Here is a 26,561-nt window from a genome sequence, read left to right on the forward strand (position 1 = left end):
ACCAGTTCCTTCCAGCCTACAGAGTGTCTATTTGCAGGCATTCCACATACCCAAAAAACTCCAAAATATACTGTCATGTATGCTGCTGTCTGGCTAAAGAAAGGCTTTCAGAAATATTTCATGCCCAAGACCATGAAGGAAGATCAACAACCCCCATCAACTTTAAAACCTATTTTATCTCCACTGGTATTTCCATTATGGGAGTAGCCCAACATTTAACCTACCTGATTTAATACAGGAGACCAGTGCAATACACAGAGTCATGGCATTATCATAATAGAAACCAAGTAATGCAAAACAAACCATACATCCATAGGAAATAAGTCTTCTCAAATTACACATATTGGCAATAAAAAAGTATCCCTATGCATCTGAGGTTCTAAGCCCACTTCTCAGGTTAAGAAACAAGCAGTTCTACATGGAACATCCCAACATATCCTCCAGCACCTGTTGGCCCCACTAAAAAAGCATTTCAAAGCATTGAACAAGGCCCTGAAGCATTTCTACCCATTAACTTTGTGTAAGGCTACATCGCATGTTAGAAAAGCATGTGTTCTCTAGTGTAAATGTCCTAGTACATCATAAAATAGGAAAATTAGAACAATATATTGAATAAATAGTTTCCCTGATGAAAATGAGACAGTTGGTCGTGTTACTTGATTGTAGTCAATTTCTTTTATTGAAAAGCACTTAATTCTTTTAAAAGCACCACACAATTGCTTGCAAACGCATTTCATCTCTCACGGGACTTCTTCAGGGCTTCATCATAGTCCTTATCGGCTGGCAGTGCGCACAAGGCCTCTCGGTAATTTTTATTATTAAAAAGCCGCGAAGGCGATACAATGTATTGGTGATACAATTTACGTGGTCAGTATTATTCCAGTATGCGTCAATGTGAGTCAGAGAAGGTTCATAGGTGTCAGTAATTTGTGATACTGCGGTATTTAAAATAGTAGATTTAATAACAGGTTCCACGTTACCGATGTTATGTCTGTCTATGCTACGACCTTCCTCGTGAGATCGTTGCACACGGGAAATCTGTAATCTCTGACTTTTCAGTGAATTGTGGGCAAAGTATGCAGCCCTTTCCACGACTACAGCCGCCCGGTTCCCTCAAAATAGTGACTGCTTTGTTTTGCCTAAATATGATGTATTAGGACATTTATACTAGAGAGTACTGGTCTATCTCGGGTGCAGGGTCATTGTTGTTTGCTTTGGATAGTGGTGGTTTGTAACCACTGTTTAGGTTGTATGTGGGTCACATCCTAGACCAGTTGGACCGAGGCATAGTGTAGTTTCAACAGGCTCCCACAAGTAGTGACATTTGGTTCTGGACAGTTAAAAGCTCTGACCCCTTTCTTTGTGTGTCTACATTGCATGTTAACCAGATTTGTACTGTACAAATCTTAACATAAGGTCTATGCCAGCATCAGGATGGTTTTTTGATGATTAGATAATATCACGATACATAACCAAGCCATCTCCAAAGGAGCAACAGTAAGCAATACCACAGAGGATAGTGTGCAATATATATTATCAAGATTTCAAGATCTTTATTGGAGATTTAGATCTACAAAGAGATCAATTGTAATTTATTATACGCAAATCAAGACTTAGTACATTTTTGAAAAACGTTCAAAAAATCTAAAACTTTTGCAACACATCAATTTTATTTACTGGACAGTAAAGCATCTTGGTTGCTGCTCTAACTGAGTTAATACCATATTTTATAAAAAGAGGTTTAAAAAGATGCATCTGAGGGATTTTAAAACAGGGCAAACAAATAGAATGTGATCTAACTTTTGAACATCACCCTTAAATAAATTGCAACAACCTGTTGTCCCATTTTATTCACCGCCAATCATCTGTAACACTGTTTAAAGTAAGATAAATCAGCCTAAGCAATTGCAACCAAAGAGGGTTGTGTTGCCGAAACACAGCGAGTCCATATTATTTCATCCATTCTCTTTATTCCTCCACAAAGCCAAGTGCATTATTTCATAGAGCTAATTTTATATATTATTGTTTATTAGCATCAACATTATTAGGCAATATATAATACTTAGTCTGCCATGATTGCGCTGCCATTTTTGCACTACACTAATCTTTAGTATGCAGTGAACTATAACTGGGTACCTTCTGTTTATCAGAAACAAGTATATCTAAGAACAATTTTAAAATAAGAAAGGGATATAGAAGTCGTTTTCAGTTTGTACTGTGTCCTGGAGGCTCAGACTCTCTGGGATCTCATGGGTGTGTACTTGGTGAGGTTCATCGGCTCCTTCTGTACCTGCAGTCGATACAAGAAACCAAAAATAAATAAAACCACATTTACTTAATGAAACAATCTGTATAAATTATTTTCACAATCTGAAAAGGTTACTCCATTTAGCAGTAATTTTTTACATTTGTAAAGGTTTTCTCTATGAATATGCAATGTTACATCGCATGTGATACATCGAATGCCATTAAAACGCGGTTGTTACAACGACCGAGTGGTTCCATCGCATACCATTACAACGCAAGTCATTACAACGACTTGCTGTAGAGGGCGCTGGATGTTGGAATATTATAATTTACTATTCCAACTTCAGTCTGGGCAACAGTTGGGAAGGTGTTGGATTTAAAATCCAACACCTTCTGCCCCCCACAGCAAGTCGTTGTAACGACTTACGTTGTAATGGTTTGTGATGTAACAACGTGGTCGTTTTAACGACCACGTTGTAATGGCATGCAATAGATTACATGCGATGTAAAGGATGTCTTCCTTTCTCTATATTAATTGTGGTAGATAAGGCAGAGTCTCATTGGGATATGTGTTGGTTCCCAAACCCTACTCTTATCTCATGCTATATGAAATTGTTTGCAGCTTTACTGAGCACTAATCTTAGTCTTAAATGAACTCCTACAACATGCACACCATATGCAAAACAACCACGTACAATTGACTTGACCTACACACACAAAATATTCATGTGTGTGTGTGTGTGAGTGAGTGTGTGTATGTATATACATATATATATATATATATATATATATATATATATTATCTACTGGCGGTCGCCAGTAGATAGTTATAGTTAGGACCTATTTTCCATAGGAAATCCGCAACATTCTATTTGGAATAACGTTGGCACCGGTTGACGAATCCTCGCAAAAGTTTCCAAACTTTTGGCCAGCTCCGCTCCGCTCCTACCCTGAAAGTTTTGCGGTGATCCGTCAAGCAGGGGCCGTGAAAAAAGGGGGGTCCCAAAACACGTTTTCCCCATGCAATTTCCCATAGGATCTGTTGTTGCAGCTACAGCCCGAACCGCTGAAAGGAATGACACCAAATTTGGCAAAGAGGTAGTCCTCAGTTCGGACTCGTGCCATTTGCATATATGGTGTGAATCTGTTCAGTAGTTCCTGAGAAAATTAGGGTAAAAAAGTTAGTGATATCTTTGGCCGGGGAGGATCCGCGGACCCTACCCGCACCGTATGCGCACCCTCCCCGAACTGAGCGCGCACCCTCCCAATCGGGCGCTGAATGCTAATTGGCTGTCGAGTGTCTCTCTACATTCGAAACCAGGAACTGTTGGCGGCCATTTTCTGGCTCGGTAGAAGCGAGGCTGAAGATGCAAGGGGAATAAGTGTGTAAAACATATAAAGGGGGCAGAGTGGAAATACTCTGACCCTCTAGAGGTGCTTAGGGGGTCCTTACCCCCTGGGGCCCCCTTTTTAAAAAAAAAAAAAAGGGGGGAAATGCGCGCACGGTGCGCGCATCCTATCGCGTTGGATGCACGGATTCTCTTGCGGTGGGTGCGCGGATCCACGGCAACGTTTTTTGAAAAACGACAAGAAATCATTGGTTGTATGACAACTTTCTACACTGAAAGGTAGGGTGTATATTTCTGTTTTTTAAAGGTATGGTTGTTATTGGTTAACAAAAACAGATTGTAAGGAACATTATATATGATAAGCTGATATGTTGAAAAGTCAAGCACATTTCCTGTCTTGTGTAGGAACATTGTGTGCTGAACTTGTGACCTGTGAGCTCAGTGCAGTGTTCCATGACTTGTTTCTATGGTAACAGGCAGAAGGCAGATTGGGGGAAGGGTTGAAATGTATTTCAGTTGGAAAGGGTTGAAATGTTTAACCAATAGAAATGTGTGTTTGCTTTTGAGTTTATGTGCGAAGGATTGTGATTTGATGTTTACATGTATATGTGTGGAAAATGAAAAGGAAACTTTTCCATTCTTTGCTTTTGCTGAGAGGTGCACAGTGCAGAGATTCTGTAAAAGAAAATATGGTGAGTGATTGATATACTTCTTAATCTACAAAAGAACCTGAAAGATGAGTTATTTAATTGTGAGGGGATGTATGTAGACTATTTTGATTTTAATCAGACTAATGTATTTTTCCTGCTAAAGTGTAGGGAGTACTTTTTTTCTCTACAATGTGTGTGCATGTAGAAACCATTCTGTGATAAGCATTTGTGTTTTTCATGTGTTTGTAGACAGATAACTGTGCTGTTTTTATATTTTGGTAGAATTAGAAACCAGTCATTGTTTATGAATTTGTGAAATGAGTTATGTTATATTTCTATACTAAAATGTAGTACTACTTCTAGATGAAGAAATGTGTTTTGGTATAGTGCAAGGGATAGTGTTGTTTGTCTAGAATCACACAGTGAGTCTGTGTGCATTTGGGAACCACTGTGAGAGAAGCATTTGGTAACATTGTGTATTTGCTGACAGATAACTGTTTTAAAACCAGTCATGTTGTCAAGTTTTAGTAGCTTTAGAAGACAGTTATGGCTTATGCTTTCATTAAATGAGTCAGGCATTGACAGTAAATTGCAGTCGTTAAATATGTAGATTGTGTGCAGTTCCCTTACCACTTGCACTGTAGTGAATGAGTTTTGGTAAAGTCCTAGGATAGTGTTGATTGTCTAAAATCACACTGTGAGTCTGTGTGCATTTGGGTAAGGATAGTGAGAGAAGCATTTGGTAACATCGTGTATTTACTGACAGATAACTGTTTTAAAACCTGTCATGTTGTCAAGTTTTAGTAGCATTAGAATCCAGTCTTTGCTTATATGTTGATTAAATGAGTCATGCTTTGACACTGATGTGCTGTACTTAAATATGTAGATTGTGTGCAGTCCCCTTACCCCTTCTACAGTAGTGAATGAGTTTTGGTAAAGTCCTAGGATAGTGTTGATTGTCTAAAATCACACTGTGAGTCTGTGTGCATTTGGGTAAGGATAATGAGAGAAGCATTTGGTAACATCGTGTATTTACTGACAGATAACTGTTTTAAAACCTGTCATGTTGTCAAGTTTTAGTAGCATTAGAAGCCAGTCTTTGCTTATGCGTTGATTAAATTAGTCAGGCATTGACATTAAAGTGTAGTCGGGAAATATGTAGATTGTGTGCAGTTCCTTTACCACTTCCACTGTAGTGAATGAGTTTTGGTAAACTCCTAGGGATAGTGTTGTTTGTCTAGAATCACACTGTGAGTCTGTGTGCATTTGGGAACCACTGTGAGAGAAGTGTTTGGTAACATCGTAAATTTGCTGACAGATAAGTGTTGTAAAACATGTCATGTTGTCAAGTTTTAGTAGCATTAGAAGACAGTTATGGCTTATGCTTTCATTATATGAGTCAGGCATTGGCAGTAAATTGCAGTTGTGAAATATATAGATTGTGTGCAGTTCCCTTACCACTTGCACTGTAGTGAATGAGTTTTGGTAAACTCATAAGGATAGTGGTGCTTGTCTAGAATCACACTGTGAATAAGTGTGTATTTGGGATCACTGTGAGAGAAGCATTTGGTAACATCATGTATTTGCTGACAGATAACTGTTTTAAAACCTGTCATGTTGTGAAGTTTTAGTAGGATTAGAATCCAGTCTTTGGTTATGCGTTGATTAAATGAGTCATGCTTTGACACTGATGTGGTGTACTTAAATATGTAGATTGTGTGCAGTACCATTAACTCTTCCAGAGTAGTGAATGAGTTTTGGTAAACTCCTAGGATAGTGTTGCTTGTCTAAAATCACACTGTGAGTCTGTGTGCATTTGGGTAAGGATTGTGAGAGAAGCATTTGGTAACATCGTGTATTTGCTGACAGATACCTGTTTTAAAACCGGTCATGTTGTGAAGTTTTAGTAGCATTAGAAGCCAGTCTTTGCGCAAGATGGCGTCTGACTAAGCAGCTCCGGAGATCGCTCCCTATGCAGGAGAAATGAATCGGTGAAAGAGGTGGTGTTCGGAGCTGAATGCCTCATGGAGACAGCGTTTATTAGCTATGAATTTTTTCTTATCGTCGAGGAGCTGATACGGAGACTGCAAGCTGCAACCACGACAGTACTGGCGGAATTGCGCGATTGGGAGATCCGGCTGAGAGACAGGCTGAGCCCAAGAGACGCCGTCAGCCGTATGCGCATGGGAAGCAGGCTACACTACGCTAGCGAAATCCTCGGCAGCAAGGAAAACACTGTTGCAGGCTACAGGAGCGAAAATGGAGTGAGGAGAAATCGACAGGATAGCTGGCGGAGGGTGTCATCAGGAGAAGTTTTTGCCGACAGACACAACGATCAAGACGACGGGTTTGTTCCCGCGTTGGATTTCAACAAGTCAACTGCAACGAACAACATACACGGGATGGCGCCGAAAGCAATACGAGGAGGAAAGGGGAAAACTCCTGAAACGGAGCAGATGAGTGCCAAACACCAGGTTCCCCTGAAAGACTCAGAGAAAACCAAGGATAATGAAGATGCCCAGACTATCTCAGGTGAGAGTGGGGGCACAGAAATTAATATGGGGACTCAGAGCAACGTCAGGGGGAGGAAAGCTAAAGCACCAGGCACAGAGACCCCGACATGTATTTTCAATGCAGCCAAGGTCGTGAATCACAGAGCAAACACAGGCGCTATTAAATCTATAACGGGGTATTTTTCCCCCGCCAGCAAAAGTACAGCGAGCAAACCAACTGAAGCAGCTGAAGCAGCTGAAGCAGCTGAAGCAGTCAAATCAGCGAGGGTGACAGATAAAATTACCAAAGTAATGACGGGCCGGGAAAAGAAGAAGGAAAAAAATGTGGCTGTTTGTAAGGAAGGAGGCAATTTACAGGAGAGCCTAAGGAGGGCTCCTGAGGTGGAGCAGGAAACTAATTCTGAGCTGCAATGGGGGGAGACTATGGAGGCCGAGGATCATAGAGAGTTTCAAGCAGGTCAAACAGGCCATGGCAACCGTAGAATTGAGACGGGCCCAGCGACTCTCACAGACCAGCCAAAGGGGCAAAGAAGCTACTCAGGGGTAGAGGCAACGGGATCATTAAATACCAGTTTGGAAGACATACCAGGTACTACGTGCCAGGATCCAGTGTTAACCGATCCCCTAATGCAGGAGACTGCTATATGCAGCGGCCCCTTTGGCGCTGAAGATAATCCAGACGTGACCGATAATTTTTTCTCTGTCACTGATGGGTCTGAGGATACTCCCTCTGAGGTAGCAGGGAGTGAGGAGGAGGAGATCTCTACAGATGCTAACTCTGACCCCAGCTCAGCGAGTAGCCTGGGCTCTCCTAAGGAAAGAGATACAGCTATTAGAAGGAAGAGGCTGTCAAGACGACAGAGAGCACAGTCACAGGAAAAAATGCTAAATGCGCAAAGACGAAGCAGCAGAGGTGACAGCACAACTAACTTAAAGTGGGACTATTCAGATACCCAGGGAAACTATTTGGAACCAGGGACGCAGACGGCTCCCGGAGAATCAGAAATGGAAATGCCTCCTTTGCAGTTGATATTGAATTCTATAAAAGAATTACAAGATGCAACAAAAACTGAGGGGAGGAAAAATCGTCTTGTAACCAGGAATCTAGAAAGGTCGATAAAAAAAATTGCCAAAGTTTGCTCAGATACGAAGACGAGGGTGTCTCATCTAGAAGAGCGTACTAGCAATTTGGAAGATCAACAATTAAAAGAGATAACCAAGACAAAAGAACACAAGCGGCAATTATCAGACATCCAATGGAAATTGGAAGATTTAGAGAACCGTCAAAGACGGAACAATCTAAGAATCCTGGGCATAGAAGAAGGAAAGGAGGGGGAAGATGTGCGAGCTTATGTAATGCAGCTGTTGAAGGGAGCCTTCCCAGAGTTAAGCCACTGGGATTGGGAGAAGGAAGTTCAGCGGGCGCACCGATTCCCATTAATGATCAAAAAGAAAGAGAATTTGGGACAGGCTTTGGAAAAAGCTCAGGGAGGCATTCAGAGAATACAAAGGCCTAGGGCTATAATGATATATTTTGGTAATTTCCTATTAAGGGAAGAAGTGTATGCCAAGGCTCGTCCTAACTCGAAGCGCTCGTTTGAGGGTCAGTCCTTCTTCACAACCCCAGACTATTGTCATATAACAGTGGAAAGGAGATGGAGACTGAGGGAGCTGATAGACCCCTGTCATCAGATAGGGGCACAGGCATATCTGATGAACCCAGCAAAGCTGAAGATCATATACAAAAACACTGTCAGAATGTTTACTTCTGAAATACAGGCAAAAGCATACCTGGAAACATTGAAAAAAAATAGTACTACTGTATGAAAAGCTGCGTTGAACAAAAAGGGAAAAAAATCTCTTTTCATGTGAAATGTCAATAAGGAGATATACAAGGATACAGGACACATGATATATATTTAGGCATGGGTGTCGTTGTAGAACAGATTGTGGGGTATAAGAATTGATGTTGCGGATGGCACTTTGAAAGGATATGATACACCGCTTCAAAAAAAAGGGAGATTATGCATAGGGAGGCTGTAGGTCAGACTCCATCACAGAGACCATCGGTCTACTTGCCTTAGTTAGGGAGGGGTGGGGGGGGTGGGGGGCCACCCCATGGGGGGAGGCTGGGGTACGGGTCGGGGTCAGGGGTGGGGGTGGAACCTGGGGGGGGGGAAAAAGAGAAAAATGTCATCACCACAAAGAAAACATACAGGAGGGGGAAGAAGGAATTCAGCAGGAAAACTGGGGGGAAAAAACAAAAAGAGAGAACAAAATTTCATGCGGGTAATTACAATTAATATATGTGGATTGAATGACGCTAAAAAGCGGAGAGAGCTGACAGAGTATTTAAAGTCAATTAATGCTGATATTGTATGTATACAAGAGACTCATATCGAAGCATCCCGGAAATACCTGTTAGAACAGCTTGGCTATCAGCTTTTAATATATACAACACAAGGGTCCAGGACTCGGGGGGTTGCTGTGTTAGCGAGGGGTGGGTTGGTGACAGTTAAAAAATGGAAAGCAGATTCATATGGCCGATGGATCATAATGGATTGTAGGGTGAGAGGTTTTGACTTTACACTTTGTTCTATCTACGCCCCTACAATCGACGATTCTGAGGTTTTGGATCATATTAATGAACAGTTAACAAACTGGCCCTTGCCTATCATAGTCAATGGAGATCTAAACATAAATGGTCTACAAGGACTGTGGAAAAATGATCCATCCAGGTTTATAGGCCGAAAGAAGAAGACTCACAGGGCATTAATACAGATGATGCTGGATAATGGACTGACTGATATATGGGAACAACAGAACGGGGGAAGGAGAGGGGGGAGCACTTATTATTCTGCACCACATAAATCTTTGGCTAGACTGGACTATTTTTTGGTATCATCTGTATTCTTGTCGATAGCCAAGGTCAAAAAACTACCGCGGGTGATGTCAGATCACAGTCCTTTGATACTTGATATAGATATCCCAAATCAACAAAAAGAGAGATCTAGCTGGACCTTCGAGAGAGCCTTGTTGTATGATCTTTATTATATAAATCGGATGAATAATTGGCTAGAGGAATTTTTAAATATAAATAGAGGATCTGCGCCCCCTAGAATTGTATGGGATGCCATGAAGGCTGGGATAAGGGGAGAGACAGTCAGTTATACGTTAAAGCGAAATAAACTAGTGAAGGAAGAAATGGAGGGTAGGCAAAGAAAAGTAGCCGTTATAGAGGAGGAATTTATAAAAGTAATAGAAGCCAAACAAGAAACTTCAGAAGTTTCACAACGACTGGCCATGGCGAAGGCAGCTGTGGGCGAGCTATTGGCAAATAAAGCGGCAGCAAAATACTTGGCGTGGAAGCAGGACCAATACGAATATAGCGAGCAGATAGGGCGTACTTTAGCCATCAGGACTAGAAAGGCAGCCACAAAGGGGGACATCTCACAGATAAATTCTGCAACAGGAGCCATTGCCAGAACGCCAAAAGAGATCTGCGTTATCTTTCAAGAGTTTTATCAGGATTTATACAATCCTGAAAAAGGTGTTGCAGACGGTAAAATTGAGAGCTATTTAGAGAGTGTCCAAGTAGAGAAACTAACAAGTGTGGACAGAGCGATTACGGATTCCAACTTTACGTTAGAAGAGTTGAGAGGAGCAATTAAAGATTTACCAGCAGGGAAAGCGGTAGGCCCCGACTTTATACCACTTGAATTTTATAAAAAATTCCTCCCTAGTATAGAAGAGGATCTCTATCGATTAATGGTCGATACGCAAAGAGGGGCGATTCCTCCTGAGTCTTGGCGAGAGGCAACTATGGTGGTATTCCTTAAAAAGAATAAAATCTCAACCGACCCCGGGTCATATAGGCCCATAAGTTTGATGAATAGCGACACCAAGATCTATTCTAAAATGCTAGCTAATCGTCTAAGTTCGTTTATTGGGAAAATCGTCTCCCCCCGTCAGCATGGGTTTATCCCAGGTAGGGGCACAGCGGATCACATTCGCAGAGTCTGCGCACTGTTTGACGGAACAGCGGCTTCACGAGACCCTATGGCCCTAATTTTATTAGATGCAGAAAAAGCATTTGATAGGGTCTCGTGGGGCTTTCTCTGGGCGGCTCTAAGGAAAGCAAACATAGGGGATGTCTGTATCGGGGCGTTGAAAGCTTTATATGTGAATCCTACAATAAGATTGAGGATCATGTGGGAGCAGAGTGGGGCTATAAAAATTGGACGGGGTACTAGACAAGGGTGTCCATGCTCCCCACTACTTTTTGCATTTTATATAGATGCATTTATAAGAAAGATAGAGCTAAATAGAAATATCATGCCCGTTGTTCTGAACGGACATGAAACAAAAATTTTAGGGTATGCTGATGACTTAGCTGTTATTTCTGTGGACCCGGTAATAGCCTTGCCAGAGATAGAAAGAGAGGCAACAGTCTATGGGGCGCTCTCAGGGTATAAATTAAACGAGAGCAAAACCCAAATGGTAATTAATAAAAGGGTAAGGATGGTTGATAAAAGAATAACAGACTCAGCCACTTACTTAGGAATAACAATAACCTCTGACCTTTCAAGGATAGTGGAAATAAACCTGGTACCGGTAATTAAAAAGGCTAAGGGGGATTTAGATAGACTAAATAATTTGTATTTAACTACAATTGGACGATGCAATCTAATAAAAATGATTTTTCTTCCTAAAATATTATATTTGTTCCGAACTATTCCGCTGAAATTCAATAACAACTGGCTCAGCGAAATTGAAGGACTTACAAATCATTTTATTTGGGCCAAAGGCAAAACGCGGCGTGCATTGAAATTCCTGTCATTACCGAGAGAGCGAGGGGGTTTAGCAGCACCCGACTATAGGGCATATTATTGGGCAGCTGTCCTACAATACACCCGCGGGTTAGTGGGCGCAAACATGGAGGATCGATGGAATGTGGGGGAGAGCGTTCCTGACATATATGAGCTATTGATTAAGGGTTCTAATAAATGGCTTCTTACATTTAATGAAGGCAGCTACTACAAGAAGGTTAAGTTCAAAATAGTGGGCGCAGCAGTGGCAATATGGTCGGCTGTAAGGAAGAAAATGAAAATTGGGAGAACAAATTATTATACTCCGCTATTTAATAATCAGTCGTTATCAAAGGTATTCCATGACTCAGTTATGAAAGGCTGGGATAGGCAGGGGATAAAAATAATAGGAGACTTGGTGGGTATAACGGGTCTTATAACATTTGACCAAGCACAGCAGTTATATAACCTAGATCGCAGGGATTTTTTTAAGTATTTGCAGATAAGATCGGCTCTATTAAAGAAACAGGGAGGGGTTACTAACTATAAAAGAGTAGAAATTATGGAAGTTCGTAGGGTTAATAAAGGGTGTTCAATCTCCCAGGTTTATGGAGAATTGGTCAAGTTTAAGGAGGATGACCGTGGAAAACTCATTGATAAATGGAATAACAAGCTGAACCTAAACGGCAATGGTTGAAAAAGCGATCAAATTATCAAATTCAGTGTTAAGAGTCGCTACTCTACAAACCCAGCAGTATAAGACAATGTATGAGCTATATTATACACCATATAGAATTGGTCAATGGGGGGGAACAACGGGAGTGGTCTGCCCTAGATGTCGGGCAACACAGGCGGATACCATCCATATGTTCTCCGCCTGCCCCGCCCTGGATTTATTTAAGAATACAATAGAGCAATTTTTGGTTCATATACTTGGGATTAAAATAAATATAACCAATGAAGTTATGATACTGGGAGTAACTAGGGATGGTATAGAAGTATCTCATTATGAATTTATTTATATAGCAATGATCCTATGCCGAATATGTGTCGCAGCGATGTGGAAAGACCCCAACCCGCCAACATTCCAACAATGGATGGCACGATTATTAGCGATATATGCATTAGAAAAAGTTTTATATGATAAAAAAGGTTGGAAGACACAGCAAATGGGGATACGGATATGGACTCCAATTGTTGAGTGGAAAGAAAGACTTGAAAATGACTGAAATAGTAAAGACTACTCTATCCTTTAATTCCCCTTCCTTAGTTAATCTTTTTTATTTTCTTTTTTTTAATACCGTGTATGTGTATATATTACCCCGTAATTTCTGCTGAATATGCTTTATAATCCGCTGTATGGAACGGCAAAATGAAATGTATGGATTGTTTTTCTTTTGGGATGATGAATAAAAAAAAAAAATAAAAAAAAAAAAAAAAAAAAAAGAAGCCAGTCTTTGCTTATGCTTTGATTATATGAGTCAGGCTTTGACATAAAATTGCAGTCCTGAAATATGAAGATTGTGTGCAGGATTGTTTACCTCTGAGGCGGAAGCCGGAGGCTTGTTCACTCGTTTTTTTAAAACTGTAATAATTGTGTTTAGCTACTTTTAAAAGCACTTTCAGCTTAAACAGAGCTCTCCTCTGTCTTGAGTACCTCCCCAGGCTTCCCACTGTCAGCGGATCGAGCGCGGCACCGGGGGCAAGTTCCCAGGGCCGCCATCGCTTCGAACGCGAGGCCACGCCCACACGTCAGGCCACGCCCACTTTCTGGACCTATAAGAAGCGCTGATTGAAAGCGCCTTCATTAGGATTGTTTACCTCTGAGGCGGAAGCCGGAGGCTTGTTCACTCGTTTTTTTAAAACTGTAATAATTGTGTTTAGCTACTTTTAAAAGCACTTTCAGCTTAAACAGAGCTCTCCTCTGTCTTGAGTACCTCCCCAGGCTTCCCACTGTCAGCGGATCGAGCGCTGCACCGGGGGCAAGTTCCCAGGGCCGCCATCGCTTCGAACGCGAGGCCACGCCCACACGTCAGGCCACGCCCACTTTCTCTCTCCCCAAATGTGCTTTCCACGCAAGCGCAGCGGACGAGCGCAGCGGGCGCGCCGTTTGCGCGCCAAAGGCGCGCCTAAGGCAAGCCCGTCTGGGCCCGTCCGGGCCAGGCCGGGCACAGGGCCATCCACTATGCCCGTTTTTCACAGCCCCCGGATCACACACTCACGTGACTACCTCCTTCAATTCAGCACGGCAACTCCCTCCCCTGGAGCCTTACCATCTCCTAAGCCCCATGAGGAGTCTGCAGAGATACCCACCCACCAGTCCTCCAATGGTATCAGCCTAGCTCTGCTGAATTGCAGATCAGCCCCTAAACACGCCATAGAGATCAAAATGCTGATCGAAGACTCAAAAATAGATATTCTATTCCTCACGGAAACCTGGTTAACATCTCACTCCGAAGCGGACATTGTTAACATGCTCCCCCAGGACTACCTTATACAATATCAAAACAGAAAGAAGGGAATAGGAGGAGGACTAGCAATTATCCACAAAAACTCCTTTGTATGTAGGTTACGAGAAGGAGAAATAGAGGATTGCGAAAGCACCCATTTCTCTCTTCAGATAACCCCTAACAAATCACTTACGGGCACTCTGATATATCGCCCACCCGGCAGCCCAGGAAATTTTGTTAACTCATTGCTTGAGTCCACTACTTCCTCCTGCATCTCGTTCCCTAACTTCATCGTGCTAGGTGATTTAAATTTACATTTCGAGGACAACACAGACAAAACGGCTGTGGACCTCACCTCACAATTAAAAGCACTCGATATTCATTTAATCAACTCAGAGGCTACGCACATCAAAGGTCATCTTTTGGACCCTCTCTTCACCAATCTCCCCAAAACTGAGGTTCGACCTGCGATCCCTCTCCCCTGGACTGACCATTTTCTCCTCCCATTTATCTGGCAAATCCAAGTAAGAAAGGCCCACACACCAATTCCCAGAGAATACGATAGAATATGGTCTAAAATATCATCTGAGCATTGGACTCAGGAGCTAATTCGCTCCGCTCCCCTGCCACTTCCTGACCCGGTTAATGCAGATAAAAACCTTACTAGCTGGCTCACGTCCACTCTGGACATTATCGCCCCGAAACAAGATCTAAAAAAGAAAAATAACTCCTTTAAGTCGCCTTGGTTCTCACAAGAACTCAGGAACCTACGAAAAATTTGTAAAATCCACGAGAGAAAGTGGAGAAAAAACTGGGACCCCCTTATCAAGGAAGAGTACAGAACTGCAATGAGGATCTATAAAGCAGCACGGAAAGCAGCCCAAGCCTCATTCTTTGACAAAAAAATCAAAGCTGCATCTAGCTCATCCCGAGAGACTTACAAAATAGTCAAAGAACTGCGCAAAATACCCACCCCCCCTCCTTTCAACAACCCTCAGTTGCCAGATGCAACCAAATAGCGGGCTTCTTCCAAAGCAAGATTACCAACATTCTGCAGTCACTCCCGCCCAAATCAGACAGCAATCCCCCTGCTGCCCCCCTCCCCCCTTCCCCAAGACCCACCCTCGACAGTTTTAACCAACTGTCTAACGATGACTTTCTGAAAGCCCTATCAAACCTGAAAAGCGGCTCCCCCAACGACCCTGCTCCTATTCGAATCTTAAAACAAGTCGGACCTACCATATCCCACCTGGCCACTAACCTTATTAATACCTCGCTGGGCCAAGAAGTGGTTCCCCCCAGCTGGAAGCATGCCATGGTCAAGGCATTACAGAAAAAACCAGGACATGACCCATCAGACCTATCCAACCTTCGACCGATCTCTCTCCTGCCTGGCCTGAGCAAAATCGCAGAGAAGGCAGTTAACCAGCAATTGTCAGCCTTCCTCGAATCCAATAATCTTCTTCGACCCTCACAAACAGGCTTCCGACCAGGCCAGGGGACCGAAACAGCCCTCCTGAAAGTGGTAGAGGAGGCTAGATGCATCTTGGATTCAGGGGGATCGGTCTTACTGATCCTCCTGGATCTAAGCGCTGCATTTGATACGGTGGACCACAAGATCCTAATACAGCGACTATCTGAACTAGGAGTGAGAAGCACGGCACTATGTTGGCTCTCCTCCTTCTTAGAAAACCGTACCTTCCAGGTTTGTGAAGGGAACGTCCGATCAGATATCCTTTCCCTCCAGTGTGGGGTCCCCCAGGGCTCTTCACTGAGCCCTACACTGTTTAATACATATATGGCCCCCCTGGAGGATGTGGTCTCCCCATTTGGGATAAAAGCCGTCACCTACGCTGATGACACCCAAATGATCGTATCATTTTCACTCGAGGAAGAAAAAATCAAAAACCTTCATGACTGCCTAGAAGGTATACATGCCTGGATGTCTAACTCAAGGCTCAAGCTCAATGGGTCAAAAACCGAGCTTATGCTCTTGGGACACCAACCACCATCCCTCCCCACTACTATGTGGCCTTCATGCCTAGGACCCATCCCCCAGCCTAAAACTGAAATCAAAAGTCTAGGCTTCTGGCTGGAACAGAATCTTTCCATGACAACACAAGCCAAAAAAACAGCCGGCACCTGTGTTGGTCTACTTCGATCTACCAGGAAGATTCTTCCACTACTTCCCGCAACCTCCCAGAAAATGCTTATGCAAGGTCTAATATTATCAAGATTGGACTATTTCAATGCCCTTTTTTTGGGTGCCCCTGAAGCCACGCTCAATGTCCTGCAGCGAACACAAAATGCCGCTGCAAGGATACTCACTGGCACCCCCCGTAGAGTTTCAGCCAAACCTGCCCTTAAGACACTGCACTGGTTGCCGATACGCGAAAGGGTCAAATTCAAGTCCCTTTGTACCACCCATAGAGCTATGCAAAACCAAGGACCCCCAATGCTGAAATATATGCTCTACCCATACACCCCAAACAGACCCTTACGGTCAGCGCAAGGCAACCTGGCCAAGGTCCACCGAACTAAAAGAGCTCGTACTGGTGGATGCCGTTTCTCGGTGGTCGCCGCAACCCTCTGGAACTCTCTCCCAATCCAACTCCGGTCTGAACCTAATCATATGAAATTCCGAAAGCTTTTCAAAACTCATCTTTTCCCACAATAACCTTTTCTCTTCCCCCTTAGCCTCTACCCTCAGTTGTTGGTCTACAATCACAGCGCTGGGACGCTTCCGGGCAGCCATGCGCTATACAAATCCCAAATTCATTCATTCATTCATTCAGTTTCCTTACCACTTCCACAGTAGTGAATGATTGTTGGTAAACTCCTAGGTATAGTGGTTGTTGTCTAGAATCACACTGTGAGTCTGTGTGCATTTGAGAACCACTGTGAGAGAAGCATTTGGTAACATCGTGTATTTGCTGACAGATAACTAATTTAAAACCTCTCATGTTGTCAAGTTTTAGTAGCATTAGAAGCTAGTCTTTGCTTATGCATTGATAAAATGAGTCAGGGTTTGACACTAAGGTGCATTACCATGTACTATTCTGTTCACTGTGGCAGACCTGAAAATTTAAAAGTTTTACCTAAGCACTGTCCTAGAAGTAGTCTGATTATTTAGTCAGTTTCTAAGTACCAAATAGACTGCTTCAAATGTCTATGCAGTATGCATGTAGTGTTCTAACATACTATACACTTGTCTTTTACACCTTCAATTCCCTAGTCAGTATCCATACACTTCCAGGAAACATCCTGTCACTTCCTTTGCAGTCCTCTAGAGACCCATTCAACAGCATGTACTAATCCATTCACTGTGCCAAAACCCAAACACTTATACATTCACCAAGACACTCTATTTCCAGTACTCTAATGATTCAGTCACTGCCTAAGTATTCATGCACTGAGCCAGGTCTTAGCATATGGACTTCTTCAAACCCCTATCCACTATGCATGCAGTCCTCTAACCACCTACACACTTGTCTTTCACACCTTCAATTCCCCAGTCAGTATCCGTTCACTTCCAGCAAACACCCTGTCACTCCCCTTGCACTCCTCTAGTGACCCATTCAGCATCATGTACTAATCCATTCACTGCGCCAAACCCTAATAAATTCACCCAGGCACTCTCCTTGAAGTACTCTAATCATTCAGTCAGTACCCAAGTACTCATCCAGTGACCCAGGCCTTAGTATATGGACTGCTTCAAACCCTTATCCACTATGCATGCAGTCCTCTAACCACCTACACAATTGTCTTTCTCACCTTCAATTCGCTAGTCAGTATCCATACACTTCCAGGAAATACCCTGTCACTCCCTTTGCACTCCTCTAGTGACCCATTCAGTACCAAGTACTAATCCACTCCATGTGCGAAAAGCCTAGCACTTATAAATTCACCTAGGCACTCTCCTTGCTGTACTCTGATCATTCAGTCAGTACCCAAGTAGTCATGCAGTGAGCCAGGCGTTAGCACATGGGCTGCTTTAAATGCCTATGCAGTATCGATGCAGTCCTCTAATCACCTACACAGTTGTGTTTCACACCTTCAATTCCCTAGTTAGTATTCATACTCTTCTAGCAAACACCCTGTCACTCAACCAGTGTGTCTCCTTATAGTACTGTAATCATTTAGTCAGTTAGCATGTAGTCTTTTAGTGAGGTAGGCTTTAGGGCATGAACTGCTTCAAAGTAGTATTCACTATGCATGTAGTGTTTTAACGATCGTCACACTTGTGGTTCAGGGCTATAGTTTCTTAGTCAGTTTTTATATAAAATGTGTTTGTATAGTAATGGAATAGTATACATTTGAAAGTTATTAATATACATTTATTTGTGATTCTTTTTTACAGATACAGAACAGGAGTGTTTCTAATCTGTTTGCACTCTTCTTGTGCAAGATTGTTTGGATGAAGGGTCCTTAGGTGTTTCATCATACTTGCTGTGCTGCACGAGTATTTTTTGTTAGGATCCCCTCGTAACAGAACTCTTTGGCAAATCTTGCGAGTGACGAAGGTGGCATTGATCTTTGTTTGCCCCTTGGAAAAAGTAAAATATTTCTTCACCACTGAAGAAAAACGTTGTGGGCGTGGTGCCTTCTGCAAAAAAAATTCCTCAGATTCGGTAAATATTTTAAAGCGGCAACATTTACAGTTTTTGTAAGTTAAACTTATAAAATTTTGTTAGCTGTATGCATTTTATATATCTGTGATTTGTTTCTTGTGGTATTTTGTTGAGAATACCATGTTGCTGTTTTTTTAACAATCTTTCTGATTTTCCAGGTCTGTCGTCAACATCCATGGTTCCCACAGGAGGGTTCCGCCTTGTTGTTTTGTATTATTGTTGTTACATTTTGTTTATTAGTTTATTGTTTATATTTATGTTAATAAAAAAATAAAGTTTGAAAATAGTTTCTCGTTTATATATTTATTATTATAAAAAATAAAGTTTGGAAAAAAAATTAATAATGTTTTTGGTTGTTCTCTTAACTGCTGTGTGACTCTTTCTTGTTCTTATTACTGTTATTTGATGGAGTCCACCATGGTGTTAAATTTTGGGGCACTTATCGCTGGAATACTGGTGATATCTGCAGTTTGCACCAACTTCTGAATAGTGTGTTAGATTTATCTCAACTTTACTTCCGTTAAAGTGCTGATAATGAAATGGAGAGTATCCGTTCCCGTGCAAAAAGACATGAGATGTACCTTTGTGATTTATTCTAAATACTAAAATCCTGTATTGTATTGCACTGAGGTATTGGCTGCACTTACAGTGTACACACAAAATCTATTAAGAAATCTCATTGTATTTATATTGATTGGGAATAGTGCGTCAGGTGCTGGATCTTGACGAGATACACTGCTCAGTTCGTATATTGTTGCGCACACGAAAAAAATCACATCACAACTTTCACACCAATTGCAATGCGAAACAAATTCCGGGGATAAGACACGTTAGCACCAGAGATTTTACACCTGCTTTCTGCTGGTGTTAAGCAGGACAACTACCTGCACCATGAAAGGGAACACAGCCAAGAGCCACACCAGAACACACATAGGTGCCATAGAGTCAATGAGCATGATACAGGGATACCCATGACGGCCAGAAGACTCATCTCAACAACTCCAGGACCGCCAATTCCCCCCAAACCCACATCTTAGTAAATGTGTCCCTGTGGTCATTGTCTTAGCATGATAGGCACGAGCCCTGCAACATCACAGTGTGCTGTCACCTCAGCGTTGGCAGTGAGCCTGGATGTTTAGCTACGTATGCATCCTCCTGCATGCACAACTGGCGTGTGCTGGTCTCTCGTTCATAGGTCAGTGCAGGGGTGTGCCTATCCGGCAAGGGGAACGGGGTGCCTCGGATATGTCCGTGTACAGGAAGTGCGGTAAGTGTGTCTCTGTGTTCTGGTGTGGCCTGTTACAAGAGCCGCAGCAGTCGATGTTGTAAAGTGGCATGCACCACCTCCAAACGGCACTGTGATGTTGTAGTTGGAATGTAGCAGGACATGCGCAAATAGGCATTACAATGGTGTGCTGTACGAGTGCACGAGATACAACAGCTCACCGTACAAAAGTGGGGGGGCTCGTGGGAGGGAGGAGCAGCCGTTTGGCAACATAACACACAGTGAACTCGACCATGTGCCACATGCTGGGCATCTCATCCATGATGACCACGGTCGCAGACATCCCACAACACCAACGACCGGCCTTTGTACACATCCTGTATGAATGCAGCGTGGTTTTCACTTCTATGCTCGTTCAGTGGTGTGATGTTGGCGGGTTGTGTGACTTGTGCTCCTTGTTGGTGTGTTTCATTTTGGCCATTGTTAGTCTATATGTGTGTTGTACTTAATTGTGCATGTGTGCCATTCTGCCCATCTCCCCCCTCCCCCCACTCCCTGCTTCTTCCTCTTCCTAGTGCTGTTGTGTCTATAATTTTGTTGCTGCACACATAAATACATGTAAAGAATAAATTAGAATAGTTCCTTGATTCTTTTAGGTTTCAAAACTTCTCTATTGGTTTCTTTTTCATTTTCCATATGAACCATTTTTTTTAATATTCAACAACACATAGAAGTCAGAAGTGCAACGTATTCTATCAACACACTTTCTAGAACATTCTACAATACGTGCAGGTTAAAAGTTCATTAATTTTTTAAAACTTTACGAAATCTTTTTGTAACATTTTCTTGAACATTTAACGACACGTGCAGGTTAAAAGTTGACGATTGTTTTAAGTTTGAACAGTGCCTTCCAAATGCAAGTAGCAGGTGTGGTTGAGCTGAGCAAATTTTATTGTATGATATGTACTCCACGTTGAAACTGCTTTTTCTTAACCAATCACAAAGATGCTTTTCAACAAAACTAATGTGCACCCTACTTTTAAAAAAAGAATGCTTTTCATGATATCTTCAGAGATAAGTTATAGATAGGAATTAGCATTTAAAAAACCTTTGAAATTCACTGAAAAATCCATAGGTTTCATGAACGTTATAGTTAGGAATTGGCATTTAAAAAACCTTTGAAATTCTCTGAAAAAACCAAAGGTTTCAGGGGCGTTATAGTTAGGAATTGGCATTTAAAAAACCTTAGAAATTCACTGAAAAAACCATAGGTTTCAGGGGTGTTATAGTTAGCTGGACCTTTCCCTCATACAAAACCCTAGAAATTCCCCTGTTATAGTTAGTTCAGCTAACTATAACTCGCGCCCCCGCAATGCACAGCTGATGACGTCACATATTACATCACTCATGACATGGTCAGTGACATCACTGATGACATCACTGATGACATCTCAAATGACATCACTGATGACATCATCCATTGAGTATGTGTTTCTGAACAGTTTTAATATGTTTAATATATATAGGGAAAGGCCTGTTGAAAAATAAGTGGGTGTACAAGTATGTGAATGGATGATTTTCTAGGTGCGTAACTGAGTCTATAAGTGAGTCATTAAGTGTATCTTACTGCAGACTAGTGACTAAACTGTGTGAATGTCTGTATGTGTCTGTGTGTTGGTCTATAAGTTGCTTGATTGTTTTTGTTAATAGCTATATGATTGTCTATATGGGTTATTGATTGGTTGTCTGAGTAGCTGTATGGGTGCCTGAGTGTTTGTGTGGATAGGGTGTGTGTGACTCTGTGACTAGATGTGTGAGTGGGTGATTCAGTGGGTGCATGGTTTTAAGAGTGCATCTGTGATGGACTGTATGGTTGGGTGAGTGTATGTATGGGTGTGTTAGTGATTGAATGTATATCTCAGTTGTATATGTGTCAGTAACTACATATGTGAAACGCAGTGTATATGTGTGTAAGAGTATATAACTATCTATATGTGAGAGTGTGTGATTTTGGGAGTGGCTGTATGCGCCATAGTGCAAGGATATCTGTGTCATGTGCTGTTTGTTTTTCTGCAAGAAGACACAGAATTTTTTAGTATTTTTATGAGTAAGTGAACTTGAGTGTGTTTAACTGTATAGGTGAGTAAATTGGACTGTGATTAATTATTTGCATGACTGACTAGATGTGTCAGTACCTCAATGGATGATTGGCGGTGTGTGAGTGTCTATATAGGTGTATAAATGCACAGAGTGACTGTAAGTATGAGTGACTGTACAGGTGAGTGAGTGGAGATGTATGTAGACCTAAAAGTCAATGAGTGGGTGAGTAGTTATTGGTATTGGAGTATCTATGGTTGGCAAAATGGCCGTCTGAAATTTTGAGTCGCTGTATCAAAGGTTATATTAGGGTGTGAGAAGATGTACTAATTTATCACATGGATGACGTCATCAGTGATGTCATCAGTGATGTCATTTGAGATGTCATCAGTGATGTCACAGTGATGTCACTGACCATCAATGTTCCCTCTAACTTTTTTCCTCTGTGTGCGGCAGTGTCAGGTCTCTGTGCGCTACAACCAAAACTATGTGCACCAGGAACCAGACCTCACGTGGGGTTGCAGCGCCAAATATTTACGTCCTTTGGTGTAAATCTGTTCAGTCGGTTTAGCGATATTAACCGAAAACCAAATTTGGATTTCTGGGGGCACGTGGATCCCCGAATCCATGCACCAACAGCAATGCTTGACTGGCTGGCTGCAACCTGAGAGAAAAGTTGTGGTGGCCATTTTGTTCACGCAACTCGGTTGCCAGCAGGGAAAATAAAATTTAAAAAGTGATGGAAGGGGTCGGGGTAAAGGTACCCTAACCACATGGGACTAATAGAGGGGTCTGTGAGAAACCCCTCATGGGAAATAAATTGTCAAAATCTTTTTTTTTAACCACACGAAGATCCTTGGATTCGGATTTGGGTGGATTTGAATTCACAAATGCAGGCCCGAATTAATAAGAAAATACACTCACTCACAGACCCACACACCTACGCACAAACACACTATTTTTTTTCTCTAATCTTTTTGTTTTGCTTTTTAATTTGACTTCAGTTCTACCCTACTCCAAATCTTAATCCAACATGGAATTGGGTTTAGGGAAATCAGGTCTGAAAATTGTGCTAGCCGTCCTGCACCGCAAAAGCTGGAATGGATTGTGAAACATGAACCATCTGGCGAAGAAATGTATTCTCTGCCGATTGAATCCTGTCCAGCTTGGCATACCCCCATACCTCACTGCCTTATCGATGTTGTGATATACATGTGGCCTGGTGGATTTTTAAGAGGTCCATTGGCACCCTGGAGCCTAACCTATGTGCAAAACTGGAAACTAGCCCCATAGTTTTAACAAACTCAGATCTTTGTGTCTCGACCAATGGCTTCCAACTGTTTTTAACATCAAATAAAACACCCAGGTAAGGGTACACTGTGACTTTACCCCAAAATGAATTGGCAACCTTAAAGGTTTTGCTGCTTGCTGATTAGGGCCCACTATCATCACATATGATTTTGAGAAGTTGACGGACAAATCAAGGTTCCCTATAAAAGACAAATATCTGGCCAAAAGTAGATCCGACCCATAAGGACTGCGTCATCCGAATATAATAAAACAGGCAGAAATCTATCACCAACCTTAGGGCAGTCTGCCAAAACACAGAATAATGCAGACTCGAGCCTGTTCACATAAAGGGTAAAAAAGAAAGGGACAAGTATGCACCCTCGAAGAACGCCATAGCTAGTGGGGAATGAGCAAGTACAGGTGGCGCTCTGAGAGAAACGCACCAAGGCAGAGGTCTTTGAGTGAAGATTGGCTAGAAGGGCCACAATACTAAGATCAACCTCCATCTCACTGAGACAGGCCCAGAGTTTTGCTCAGTTCATTCTGTCAAATGCGGACATCAAGTCCATAAATGCTAAGTGTAAGGACTCAAACCAGGCAACCATATATTTCTTGATAATTAAATGGAGGTTCAGACATTGGTCTGAAGTAGACCTCCCTATCCTAAAACCATAATGAACATTACTCAGGATGTTGTTTTCCTCTGCCCAATCGTCCAGCCTATTTAAAATCACCCTCCCTAGTACCTTGACCGTCACATCCAATAAAGATAATGGGCAGTAGCATTGTGGGTTGTCTTTGTCCCCCTTTTTAAAAATAGGAAAAATAACAGCTGTAGACCAGGAGGGCAACATCCCCTCCGGGTAGCCGCATTAAGAACTTGGGTCAGAAATGGAGCCCAAACCTCTACGTTGGTTTTAAACAGATCTGGCGGGACACTGTCAGGTCCAGGGGCCTTATTACTTGACAGGGCCAAGAAACCTTGTATAACTTCATCTAAGATAAAAACCACTGGGCTGCAGGCAGTGACTACTCCATCAGGAGCTTTGTCACCCCCGCAGTCCCCCTGCATATGAACACCTTCAAAAAGATCAACCCACTGCTGGTCCGAGATGTGATGGCATAAGAGAAGGCCAGAGCCCTCTGTGAAGCAAGGCCTATTGACCAAGATATATGACTCATTACAAATTAATTTCAAAAGGATCATGGGTATGCTACATGACCTGAACATCCATTAGTGTTAGTATTTTTGAATCTGTATTGAAAAGGAACATATATTACGGGTGCTCCTATGATGTTGAAATACCCACCCACCAGGGTATGGAAATGCTAAGATTGAAAAATCTCAGACAATATATATTCACAAAAACATCAGAGCACACCAAATCACTGTATCTATAATCCAAGAAAAGATTTTCTTTTTAACTGTCACAAAGTAAAAAGGAAAAATTAGTGACACTCAGGAAAAGTGTCAACCCAGTAGACCGCAAGTCAAAGTGTTCTTTGAGTTGAGGAAAGACACAAAAAAGTCTTGAATCAGGTTCTTCTTTAATCTTTAATATACAGTTCACACCGGAATGAAAGGCATCAGCAGCAGTGCTGATGCCTTCACATCGCAGTCTATCACGGGAAAAGAAGGCCATGTTAACGTGGTATTCCCATCACGGCAGTACCATGCGAAAGTCTCACGATAACGCGTCAAATGAACGCGTTAAAATCACGCGACGCTGCAAAAACGAGAAACACAAATGCGAAAATATTAGCGATGATGCCAATCGCGATACAAAAATCTGCGAAAACCAGTGACAGGCCTGCAATTCCCACACGTCATGCGGGAAAATGCACTATAAAAGTAGAAAAAAAACATACAAACAAAAGCCAAACAACAGCGAAGCACAATGGAGGTAGCCGGAGCAAGTACAGAGGGCAACCAGAACCCCACAAGCCTCCCGGAGGACCAGCCTGGGACCTCGGGTCAGGCAAGGGCAAGGACAAGAAGAGTAGGAAGAAGCGGTTCAGTCCACAGGAAAACAGGATCCTGATAACGGAAGTGGTGGAACACCATCAACTACTGTTCGTCACCTCCACTGTGTCACTGGCAACTAAAAATGGAATACGGCAGACCATCGTGGACAAGGTGGATGCAGTCGGAGTGCTGAAGAGGACAATGGAAGAGGTCAAGAGGCGCTGGAATGATGTGAAGTGCATAACCAAGCAGAAACTCGCAAACAACCGGAAGGCAGCAATGCAGACTGGAGGTGGGAGTCCAGGGCCACAGGAGGAGCTGAACGGGATGGAGGAAATGGTGTCCACAGTCATCAGTGGGGAGACGGTGGCAGGAGTTGGGGGCCCGGACACTGCTCAACATTACCGGACACAACAGCAACAGGGTGAGTAATGGGGGAATGGGGAGATGGGCACAATATCACACATGCACAATTAAACATAGCACATCTGCGGACGAACCGTGCCCCAGACCCCCAGACCCCCAACTCCCACCAAGAGACCAATGCAGCTAAGTATGCAACATCTCAGCACTGTATCAGCACAGAAGCCAGAGGCACACACATGTAAGGGATAAGGGACAGCTAAATCAGAGCTGCAGGGGCATCTCCCCCAAAATGCAGCACACACACACATTACATGCAGAGCAGATCAACATTGACAATGATGTGGTACGAACCGCAACACGTCCTCAACAGAACAGAGGACACAACTGGTGCCCCATGTGCGTAGAAACTGGCCAATCACATTTGGTATTGCAGGGAAATGTGAGTTTACAATGTACCAGTACAAACACACATACGTGATGTTGTCGGAATGTCCACTGTCCCGCATCAAATAGGCAGCTCCCCCAAAACAGTCACAATGTACACTGTCATGCAGTCTGAATGTAAACATGTACAATGCGTCAACATACATGTGAACACAATGTTAAACTGCATCTCCCATTCACATTGCAGGGGGAAATCCAACACCTCCTGCACAGCAGGTCGAACCTCTCTTCTCTGATGACGAAGAGGACCACCACACCTTTGACTCCGACACCCTCCAACAGCTCGTGGAGAGCCTCCCCAGCCCACTTCCAGGAGCAGGGCAGCCCAGCTGCTATGAGGAGACCCCACCTCCTGCACAGAACACACAGCAGGCAGCGCCCAGCACAACGGCTGCCTCCCAGAACGGCTGTGACAAACACATGGCCTTCCAAGGCCGTGTGTTGGGGTGCCAGGAGAAGCTGGCTGAACAGGTGCAGGTGGGGTTCGACCACATGGCAGCCAAACTAGACACCATACGTGAGTGT

General features: G+C 42.8%; 1 protein-coding gene across 1 annotated transcript in view; it reads right to left on the reverse strand.

Annotated features, from left to right (window-relative positions):
• Positions 1-1,517: 1,517 nt before the first annotated feature.
• The window catches only part of LOC146866513 (uncharacterized), a 255,373-nt gene continuing 230,329 nt past the window's right edge, over positions 1,518-26,561 (reverse strand). Inside the window, exon 4 of the mRNA XM_085636609.1 lies at positions 1,518-2,290. Within this exon, the coding sequence (XP_085492735.1) occupies positions 2,175-2,290 (116 nt within the window). The 3' untranslated portion in view covers positions 1,518-2,174. The remainder of the gene's footprint in view (positions 2,291-26,561) is intronic.

Source organism: Triturus cristatus, chromosome 2_1 (assembly GCF_964204655.1).
Source record: "Triturus cristatus chromosome 2_1, aTriCri1.1, whole genome shotgun sequence".
NCBI lineage: Eukaryota > Metazoa > Chordata > Amphibia > Caudata > Salamandridae > Triturus > Triturus cristatus.